Source organism: Coregonus lavaretus (genome assembly GCF_964263955.1).
Source record: "Coregonus lavaretus genome assembly, chromosome: 20".
Taxonomy (NCBI): Eukaryota; Metazoa; Chordata; class Actinopteri; order Salmoniformes; family Salmonidae; genus Coregonus; species Coregonus lavaretus.
The window spans coordinates 6,378,541-6,390,514 of record NC_140007.1 but is presented as its reverse complement, the minus strand read 5'-3'; the positions used below and the strand labels follow the sequence as shown (position 1 = coordinate 6,390,514).

Here is an 11,974-nt window from a genome sequence, read left to right as displayed (position 1 = left end):
AAAGCAACAACAAAAAAATTATAGCCCAATCGATAAATAAATACATTTTAGTATTGAAGAATCATATAAAACTGAGTCACAGTATATGCACATTCAATACTATAGTAGCTAAAAAAAAATGTATGCCTTTTGCCCAATTCTATACAGTATATTTGATATTTATAGTGCGTAGTGGTCTACACACCCCTTGCACAGTCTTCACATTTTGCTGCCTTAAAATGTAATCTAAAACGGGATTACATTTGATATTTTTCTTACTGATCTACATAACGTTCTCCACATTTTGAAAGTGAAGGAAATTTGAAAATGTTCCCAAAAAAATTGGAACAGCTGTGAATCATTTTGAATAAGATTCTACCAACCTTGCACAACTCTTAGGGCAACATAACTGCCAAAATAAAGAAAACAACAAAGTGAATTAATAGGGCTGCCAGAACAGCTTCAATGCGCCTTGGCATAGATTCTGCAAGTGTCTGGAACTCTATTGTAGGGATGTGACACCATACTTCCACAATTTATTATATAATTTTGTGTTTTGTTGATGGTGGTGGAAAACACCGTCTCAGGCCCTAAGCGTGGTGAGATGTTAATTGATTCATTAACTCAGGAACCACACCTGTGTTGAAGCACCTGCTTTCAATATACTTTGTATCCCTCATTTACTCGAAGTGTTGCCTTTTATTTTGGCAGTTACCTTTATAATAATAATAATATGCCATTTAGCAGACGCTTTTATCCAAAGAGACTTAGTCATGTGTGCATACATTTTTACGTATGGGTGGTCCCGGGGATCGAACCCACTACCCTGGCGTTACAAGCACCATGCTCTACCAATTGAGCTACAGAGGACCATTGTTTTTGTCAAAATTGCTGAAGCTCAGTAAATTTGGTTGGGAATCATAGATGGACAGCAATATTCAAACATTGTCTCAGATTTGTTTAAGCAGATTAAAGTCAGGACTGAGTGGACCATTCTGGTGTGTCTTTCGCATAAACATTTGTGTAATTGTCCTGCGGAAAATAAAACTATCCCTCCCAGGGTTAGGTTTTCAGAAAACTGAGGATGGTTTTCCTCAAGTTTTTACCTGGGTTTTGCTCTGTTATTTATTTTGATCCTGACAAACTCCCCAGCTCGAAGTAGCCAATCACACAGTGTCTGTTGAAGACAGACAGGTCGAGTGGCGAATGAGGTGAGCCCCTCTCCTCCATAAAGGGAGCCACTTGCCCACCCAACTGGTCTTTCTCGCCTGTCTTCCTTGCGGAAGTTGACTGCGTTCACTAAAGCGCTCTTCAACTCGACTGGATTTCTGTTTTCTTACTGAACCGTAGTCAGGAGAACCGTGAGGTTAACACTGCCAAACGTAGGACCTCAACTCAAATGGTTTTGCTTAGTAGAATTAATTTTCTACTCATCAGTCTCCGTTTAGCAAGCACCACAAGGCTAGCAAGGCTTTAGCTAACTAGTTGCAAGGCTATCTAACCACGCTAACAAAGGATTCGCTTTCGCCGTAAGGCAAGCTAACCGTACCAGCACTACTACACAGCAACGGTAGTGTTGCTAGCTCCGGTCTCTCGTCTAGCCAGCTAGAAAGCTAGCTAATGACACTACAAAGATTAGCTCTCGCCGTAAGGCTTAGCTAACCCGGGTAACTCGCCGGAAGGCTAGCTACCCCAAACTAGCTTTTTCAACCGCGAGTCCTGCTGTGTAAAACACTCGCTGCGCTTACCCATTCGCCCTCAAAACAGCCTATGGACGAGGAGGCTACCCCGCAGCCTCAACCCACTTGGGTCGGTTCGAGCCGGTGATCGAGCCTTCACAGGCTTACCACTTCAACCCCAGTGCTTCGTTTATGACCAGCACTACACTCCCTGGAAAGATATTTGTGTCTGGGGCATGTTCAGTTGGGCTTACCTGTTTGCTTTTCAGGCCAATTTGCTACTAGAGATGGGAGATCACATTGTCGTGCCATTCATCCGCCGCCATCACCTCATGTTTCAGCATGATAATGCATGGCCCCATGTCGCAAGGATCTGTACACAATTCCTTGAAGCTGAAAATGTCCCAGTTCTTCCATGGCCTGCATACTGACCAGACATGTCACCCATTGAGCATGTTTGGGATGCTCTGGATCGATGTGTACGACCGTGTGTTCCAGGTCCCGCCAATACCAGCAACTTTGCACAGCCATTGAAGAGTGGGACAACATTCCACAGGCAACAGCCTGAACAACTCTATGCAAAGGAGACGTGTTGTGCTGCATGAGGCAAATGGTGGTCTTACCAGATACTGACTGGTTTTCTGATCCAAGCCCCTACCTTATTTTTAAGGTATCGTGACCAACAGATACATCTCTGTTTTCCCAGTCGTGAAATCCATAGATTAGGGCCTAATTAATTTATTCCAATTGACTAATTTGCTTATATGAACTGTAACTCAGCAAATCTTTGAAATTGTTGGATGTTGCATTTATATCTTTGTTCAGTGTAATACATTTTGAATTCAGGCTGTAACACAACAAAATGTGGATTAAGTCGAGGGGTATGAATACTTTCTGAAGGCACTGTATCTTTTTCCATCACAGCTGTCATGATTTTTGTTTTTATACGAAATGACTTTACTTGCATAAAAACTGTGGATGGAAACGTGGTTAGTTATGACATAATCCTGTGGTTGAAATGTCATCCTCTCAACAACAGTTTACATTGATGACAGTTTTCAAAGCCAATGTATTTTCCACGTAGATTCCACCTACCAATACGTTGACAAATTACGTTGATTCAACCATTTTGTGCCCAATACACAGAAAAAGCATATTTTCCATAATTTTTGTCAAACCTGGGCATTAGCACACAAACATACCTTTCTCTGACATTGTAGATTCCCTCAAACTACTTAGAAAATCACTTCTGAATAATAAGCACTTTACCTTTTGAGGATCTGACATTCTGGGGCAGAGATATTTGGATAATGATAGATTTCGGCCGTTGGGCACCAGATTGCTATGATGTGGATAACTGAAATGTAAATTACCTATCCAGGCGGCATAAGGTCTGGCATGCTTCAGCAACGTCTGAGCAGGCGAACACGACCTGAACCTGCCATCCTGTAAATCATTTGTGCTGACTTCAAAATGGTGTGATATATGATTTGTGTAGGCCGACAGCACAGTCGTTGATGTGGCACTCAACCATTGGTTGATGCATGCAACGTCTGAGCAGGAGAAGTCGAACTCATTGGGTATGTTCGAGTTGTAAGGCTACTGAAAGCGACTACAGACCGAAGTCGTCAGGGTAGGTGCATCTGCAATCTGAAATCATATGTGTGTACATTGTACAATCAATTGGTGAGAGTGTCTCATATCACACACATTTGTATATCCATTGTATACATGAATCCTATCACACAAACACTTGTTCTCTCTCTCTCTCACACGCACAACACATACACCATATTATACTTAAGCTAGCATACGTGGGTAAGGAATGTGACGACACCGTTACAGCAGTATCCATAACATATGTCCATGTTGACGTGACCCTCCATAATGTAGCTCATTAAATATCAAAACAACTCTAGCAGGCTTAAGCAAACAGCAGACAATGCTACCACTCCAAAAAATGTGTTGACAAATCAATCAAGATAGCATTTCTTAATCCCAGACACCTGTTTTAGGAAATGAAAAATGCTACTGCCAGGAACAGAGCTCTCCCTTTATTGTATATCTGTCTCCTTTTGTTTGCATTGTGACTGGAAACCTATTCTAGGAAATTAATTTTGACTGCAGGGGCAAACAATGCTGCAGATGTGTGTAATTCTGCTGTGAGCATTGACAGGGTGATGTTATCCTACTTTTACAGAGCAACAAAAGGCGTAAAGTACACAAATACTAACCGGGTGAGAATATTAAACTGAGTTTTATGGAGTTCCTAGTCAATTATAGATGTCTGGAGAAACGGTAACCATTTATGAACGTGTGTTATGAGAACTCATCCATTTTCCATTGTTCTGAGAAACTAGGGTTTAAAACAGGCTCACTAACCCCAAGTACCTTCAGCTTGGTCCAGACCAAGTGTACTGCTGGGTAGGGTTTTGTTAGTCTTGGGACAAAACCTGTCTGACACAAGTTGTGAACTCCCGACGGAACTTGGCCTGAGTGCAGGCGTACAGGTACATGTTGATGGCTGCATTACTGAGGCTCAGCATGCTACCAATGTCAGCCACCACATTGATCTGCAGGTTGTAGTCGTTGCGATCCTGGCCGTAGAAGAAGGTGGTGCGTAGGATGATCTGGGTGATTGCGCGGGTGACGGATAGCAGCACAAAGCTCATGGACACGGTCACCAGGAGCACTACAGACTTCCTCTTCCTGGAGCGCAGCAGGGGCGTCACCCTGTAGGCCCCTGAGGTCAGGTCGGCAGCCGCCACCATGTGGACCCTGCTGCTAAGGGAGATCTGTCGCAAAGTCAGCCCGTTGAGGGTGAGGATGATGAGGAAAGGTAGGACGTAGACCACTAAGGTCTGGGCCCCCACCAGGGCATGCACATAACCATGAGGGGCCTCAGGTTCGTATATACAGGCCCATCTGGTCTGGTTGTGGTCGTAAACCGAGACATTGGACCAGTAGTAGGGTATGGCCAGGAGGTGGCTGAGGAGTAAGATGGTGGCGATGGCCAATAAGGCACTGCGCGGGGTGCAGAGTTTGGTCTTGATGGCCCAGGTGTGGATGGCTATGAAGCGCTCTGCGGTGAAAACCACCACCAGCCAGGTTGAGGTGTTGTAGGCCCCGTAGCTGAAAATGTCTCTCAGGCGGCACCAGGGCTCACGGCTCCAAAACGGCTCCTAAAATCAAATCAAGCCTTAATTAATGTGCATTTAAAATGGAGGGAATAGTAATAGCGACTATTCCTAATGCCGTCAGTGTAATAACAACAAACACTAAAAATCCAATACAAAGAAAGGACAAAACAATTAGTAAAGCAGGCCAGGGTTTCCTAAACTCGGTCCTGGGGCCCCCCGTGGGTGCACGTTTCGGTTTTTGCCCTAGCACTACACAGCTGATTCAAATAACCAACTCATCATCAAGCTTTGATTATTTGTATCAGCTGTGTAGTGCTAGGGCAAAAACCAAAGCGTGCGCCAGAACAACATTAGGAAAACCCTGAAATAGGCTACTAGGTAATGGCATGTTGATACAATGCTGTTTGCTGTTACTGTAGTAATTACAGCATTACTATAGAAATCCAATGTAAAGTGTTACTGACAGAACTATAAATTAAAAGAGCAGTGACATTTCTGACTAAAGAAGTACCTCCTGGTAAAATTTGACAGTGATCTCCAGCACCACAATGAAGACGAGGACCAGAGTGTCAGCTACAGAGATGGCCATCAGATAGAAGGTGCTGGACTTGGACAGCAGGCAGTTCCTCCGCCAGAAGATGAGGAAGGTAACAATGTTGGCTGGAGGAGGGATTCGTATCATTAGGGTTTTTCCATTGGAAACAAATGAAGCATTTAATCATAATTAATTAATTAAACTTCATGTTACTATAGCCATATATATTTTACTCAAATAAATATTCATTATAACCATTAAATTCATTATCCATTTGATCCATTCAATGATTTGACAAATTCATTTGTGGAAAAAAATAACATGCATATTCCGATGTGTGCTGAACAAATTTACCAATTTTCCTACAACACCCCTAGTCATTGTACTCATCCATCTGTATAAGACAACCATACCTAGCAGCAAGTAGTTCTATAGGTTTAGGTATACTCACATGGGATGCCCACTATAGCCAAGGCTGGGTAGAACACACCCTGCAGAGTGTCCATCCAGTGTTGCTCTTGGGGGTTCATGTCTTTACCCACCAGATATAATGTATACTATTAGCAGAAACAGCATCCAGGAGAGTCCCTCTCCTCTCACCATCACTAGCACATATCTGTGCTATGGTCATATCACTGAGAGTTAACCCCTCACACGCACACAGACATGCAAACGTGCACACACAGTGTCTTTATTTACCTATTGTTAATTATTACTCTGTGAGGATCTCTGAGGCACAGACAAGCTTATTGGTTGGACTTCAGAGGTTGGATATTCTACTCACCTTTTGTGCATCTAAAGATACTTCTTCCACTCATCTACTTTTCTTGTCTCATACTGTCACATTGTGTAATGATTAGAAGACAGGCGCAGGAATATGTATTAGGGGTTTTATTTACTCTACCCAACACAAACATAAATATATATATATATCAAAGGGATGTAACCCAAACAAAGAGTGAGGTGTAACCTCTACACAATACACAGGACGAGACCCGTAAACAACAAGAGCACAATACATGGTACTCACGAGATCAACGGACATGGGACAATAATGGACAAGGACAATGGGGAACAGAGGGCACATATATACACATACTAATCAGGGGGAATGGGAACAAGGTGTGCGTAATGAGACAAGACAGTCCGGGGTTGGTGGTAATGATCCATGTCAGTGACGCCTAGAAAGCCGGTGACGTAGACCTCCGGAACTGGTGAACGGAATGAGTAGCAGTACGGGGGGGATCCGTGACACATACTGACATCCAAGCTAACAATTCTAGGTAGAGAGAACGTTTTTGTAATACCCGTAATGTTCCTCTGATGTTTGAGTGTCCAGTTTTCCGTTAGATAAGGGAACAACAGCAAAAACCTCCTGAGAACCTATTTAGCATGTATTGTTGTTAGAGTTAGGAGAACATTCCCTTAATGTCAAACAAAACTTACCCAGAACGTGGTTAGCATGTTCTCAGAATATCCTGTATTAATGTTCTAGACACGTTTCATGGGACATTGCAAGAACATTCGTGTCCAGTTTTCTAAAGGTTAGGGGAATATTCCATCAATGTCACACAAACCATACGCCGAACATGGTTGCCATGTTCTCAGAATAAAGATAGCAATGTTCTAGATAGGGGTATGAATGTAAACATGAAATTGGGATTGTTAACATTTAGAAAAAATCCCTAACCGGAAAAGTACATTTCAATCACAGTGCAGTTATTGCAAAACTACCACTAACAGGTCCCGATCATCATCATAAAGGGGGAAAAAATGTTTTAACAAATACCTAACGCAACAATGCTGTGACATTAGTAGGAGGAGATATGCATCTTTCAAATTATAAAGTGCTCAGCATGTCATCGTCGTTGACAGTTGGAAAAATGGCAGAGAGAGAGGGAAGCGACAGCAGGGAAGTACTGTCTGGCAATACTTTCACAAGTTAAATGAGAAGGTGGTGAGTGAAACGCAAACTTTGCAAGGTGGAATTGAGCTACAGAGGCAGTACAGGTGCAATGCTTAAAGCGATGCTACAGAGGTTTTTTATAATTTTAGCCAGGAGTTTTAAAAGGAGTGCTCACGAGCCAAAACTGGTCCACAAAAATGTTGCACAATTGTGTACTATGTCATCCATTTTGTTTTGTGGGGGGTGTGGCGGCAATTCATATGATAGGTTACGAATTTCAATTCGTATGATATGTTATGAATTTCAATTCGTACAGTATGTTATGAATTTGTAAGTGCTTAAGGTCCCAGAGTGGATCTTTAACCATCTGAAAGGGAGGCACTGTGAGACCCAAACCGTTGCTGGCAGCAGCGGAGGCCCCCAACCACAGACATTAGACAGGCTCTTCACACGAAGGAAGTGCGATAATGGACGGAGTGAGAAAATCACAGCGCTGATTACAGAAATGATTGCAGTTGATATGCAGCCATTGTCAATGGTAAAGGATGCGGCTTCAATGTCCTGATGGCATATCTAGAACCAGACTACAAGACGCCATGAAAATGATAGATAATGACCTAATGAGACTCTTAAGGGAACGTTCTCTTACGTTGTGTTAAAGTTTGTTGTTAGCTGGGATGTGTGTATGTTCTATCTCTTCTCATTCAAAATATAATGGCCCAATACTTTAGCCTGTCAGAATGGGAATAACACTTCTCTGAGTAGGTAATATCTGCTCTGCTGTTCCATCTCCACTGTGACATGACAGTAAGCACTTTAGACTGGAGAGGCAGGGGCTGGATAGTATAGGCTATGGCACTCCATTACTGCAGTTATCTGCTAAGAAATGAGCTCCGCCTCTATGGATTTTATATTTCTGCAGCTAACAACTAAGGGACTGTTTGTCTAGACAGTTAGTGTCTGTGTTCTCTTTCACAGTCCCTTTTTGAAGTGATACTGAAGTGAAAAAAAATCATAGCTCTGACTGGAATATGGCTTGAAATAGAACATTAATTAAATGAATGAGAGAACGTTTTTCAAAACTCGCTCTCAGACTCATTGTGTGTTTCTGGACATGTTGCCTCAGGCTAGAATATGCAGACTCACCCTTTCTCTCTCCTCTCATGGCTGACTGAGTGGGGGGAGACAACATCCATCTGTGTATATGCCTAGTGGTGCAGCATAAAGCACTGTTTCCCAGGCAGCATAGCAGGGAGTCTGTAGATGATGCATTCCTACTCCATCCGTCTGCCACTGCCATAACCTGTAGGCTATGACGTCAAAAGTAATGCATTATAAGGTATAGGGTGTCATTTTAGACAGCCTATGACATTACTATTTTGGCAGTCTTGACAAACGGGTTGGTGCATGCCAACGAACACTGTGCTGACGTTGGCAATGAATGACCTTCTAGAAGGCAGAATGAGCATTCTATTTTGTTTCCTGCTGAGAGACCATAGACCGTATGAGACAGGCGGGATAAGGCTGCTGTGACTTGCCCATTATCAAGTCACAGGTGTTATAGCGTCAGAGGTTAAGTGAAGTGCTTGGTGGAAGTTTAACTGGTTTCCGCCTTAAGGGGTGAATTGCTATTACTCCAATGTGAAATTGGTTGTAGGCTAGAGTTGCATAATCAAGTTTAATGCTGAACATTTGCCCTTTAAATTGATGACACAAATTCTTCCTGCTCAGATCTAATCTCATCAGATTCCAACCTGGACTTAGGTATAGATGTAACATAGTAAATGTAATACTGTCTTCCTCCATTTAGTACGATATGTTACATTTCATATGGTATGTATTAATTTGTGGATGTCCATCATCCATTTCGTGTGATATGTTACGAATTCCACTTTGTTGTGGCTAACGTTAGCTAGGTGGTAAACTTTAGCTAGGCTAGGAGTTAGGGTTAGGGGTGAGGAGAAGGGTTAGCTAAGTAGTTGCAAAATAGCTAAAAAGTAGTAAGTCGTTTCTAAAATTCTAAAGTTGTCTGTGATGTGATTCAAACATGCAACCTTTGGGTTGCTAGACGTTCGCATCAGACGCTCACTTATCCTCCCAACCAACCAACCTTCCTCCTTTTGTTTTTTTGGCTTAAGTTTGAGTTTGAGTTTATTTTTTTATGAACGTTTCAGTAAAAGTGCTGGCTAATTTTCAACCGCAGTCCCTGGGCAGGTTATTAAAAACAATTACAATATCAATACAGACAAACAATGAGCAGTGAGCACATGCAAAGCAACAAAACAAAATACATAAAAGCAATAAAGTGTTTACACACTTCAAAAGCTACAGATAACATGGAAAGTAACATTTTGTCTTTTTGTAACCATACCAAATGTGATATCAAGCTAATTTGAGTTTTACGGATTTACATTTACTATGATACGTGTAGTCTTTGAGGCCAGGCTGCAGATGCAGATGAAGATTAGGTTTTATTGAGGAATTAGTGTAATGCTGAAGCCAGCCAACAGATGGCACTGTGTGGGTACTTTGGATAAAGGATTCCTTTCTAACGGTTTGATATTTTTTTAACTCACATTTTCTACACCACAAGCAAGGAATCTGTTCTGCACTGCATTGCACAATACTACACAATCGTACATGGCAATTAGCTGGCCTAAAGACATCTCTGTGCAAAGGTTATACGCTGAAGATAGTTTACAATTTTTCCCATAATATGACTGACCCCAGGCAGTGAGTGATGGCATTTTGGGCACCAACAATGACAGTAATGACAATAATTATGCCTTCAAGGCTCCGTTTATTAGGTACCAGGATCCAGCTATGTGATTTTCCAACTTAACCTAAATTAGTCCTTTGTCCTGGGGTGCTTACATGCTTGACATTTTACAACGTACAACAGCACGCCAACTACACTGATTAGAGGTGTATAGAAAAGGATTTCTGCTGCTCATAAAACATGTTGAAAGCAGAGGGGAAAGCCTTGGAGGAGTGAACAAAACAGGCATGGCACTGAGTGAAAAGACAGGAAGAGAGTAAGGGTTGGTTTGTTGGAATTATAAAAAATTAAAACATCTGACACGTGCGCTGGTTGCTATATTAGAAGAGGAGCCTTGTTGCCAGGGAAACCAGGGTTCCATGATCAGTATTCTGAGCAGTGAAGAGGAATTGCTGCGGAGGATTCGACATCTGGGGTCATCTTGTACTTCACCCCCCAAGGGACAGAGAATCCTACATACCCCCCCCCCCCCCATCCCTGCTCCGTCGTAGTCTCCCCAGAGGTGAATTATGGGTATATGTGGCCATTCATACAGTATCTGTGCCCCAAAATGGCACATATAGCGCACTACTTTTGACCAGTAAAGCACCATTTGAGCCAGAGTCAGTGTGCCTCCTCACACTAAACATGACCATGAGCACTCAGCGCCTGAGGATATTATGTAACCCTTTAAGCTGTAAGCTGGTCATTGGGAGATATGTTTTTCAAGGCCCAGTGCATAAAAAAAAGTGATTTTCCTGTGTCCACACTATGAGGTTGGAATAATACTGTGACATTGTGAAAATGATGATAATGCTGTTTTAGTATAAGAGCTGTTTGAAAAGACAGCCTGAAATTTCAGCCTGTTTTGGCCTGCCTGGTGACATCACCAGTTGGTAAATTAGTTAATAGACCAATAAGAAAAATAGTTCCAAACCTCTCTGCCAATAACATATAGTAAGGTACTTCATTGTTACCCATAGCATTTTTTACATTTACATTTTAGTCATTTAGCAGACGCTCTTATCCAGAGCGACTTACAGTTAATGCATACATTTTACATACTGAACCCCCGTGGGAATCGAACCCACAACCCTGGTGTTGCAAGCGCCATGCTCTACCAACTGAGCTACAGGAGACTAAAATGATATGATATTGAGATAAAAACGGCATTGGACCTTTAAATATTTCTGTATTTGGCATCTGTTCAATCCCATTCAGTAGATGGCAATGGTGATGATAAAAGGGTATCATTCTACTGCAACTGCTGAGGACGGTTTTATCTCCCACAGTTCCATTAACTCTGGCCCAAATTGCAGGGCAGGGGTGTGTGCACAGCAGTAGTTTGTAAACAAGACATGGCGTAAACATTTCCATGGCAATTTCGATAGAAGTCCAGATTCTGTTGTATCTGCTCACTGTACCGTTGTACACCACTGTCAGTTATATACTGTAGGCAGGAGTCAATACATAACTGAAGTCATGCACCTGTTCTTCAATATGGTTCAAAGTCTTTATTTTCTCATAAATCATATACAGTGAATCTTTGTGATGTATCCATTATTTCTGGTGGAAAACCGTACAAATGCATGAAGAAGTGATGTAGGTATAGATATGCTCATTGCTCACCAACTGTGTCTCCCTCCTGTGTAGCTGCGTGTCAGGATCTATGCGATCATTTACGCATGACTGCCTGTCTAACCACCGCCTGAGGGGAAAACGAAGAAAAGGACAATTGTTTCTGTGTTGTTTTACAGAATTTCATGTAGCATCTACACAAAATGTTTCTTACCTTTTTATTCTGTAATGCATTATTAGATAGTTGATTTGATCTTATGTGGATTTGGTATATTGGTCCTCAGAAAACGATGGGGAATCAGGTTTGGAGCTCTTACTGTTATTAAAAAGGAGGAGTTACAGGTGCACTTCTTCGTTGGTAGATTGTTGGACAAGGGAAACCACAGACACCAGTTGAGC

At 42.1% G+C, this 11,974-nt stretch overlaps 1 protein-coding gene across 1 annotated transcript; it reads right to left on the bottom strand.

Annotated features, from left to right (window-relative positions):
• Positions 1 to 4,093: 4,093 nt before the first annotated feature.
• LOC311147585 (putative G-protein coupled receptor 139) lies at positions 4,094 to 5,863 on the bottom strand (the record flags this gene model as incomplete). Its single annotated transcript, XM_084184328.1, has 3 exons — positions 4,094 to 4,840; positions 5,310 to 5,458; positions 5,785 to 5,863. The coding sequence occupies 3 exons, from the start codon at positions 5,861 to 5,863 to the stop codon at positions 4,094 to 4,096; spliced, it is 975 nt and encodes a 324-aa protein (XP_084040454.1).
• Positions 5,864 to 11,974: the final 6,111 nt, after the last annotated feature.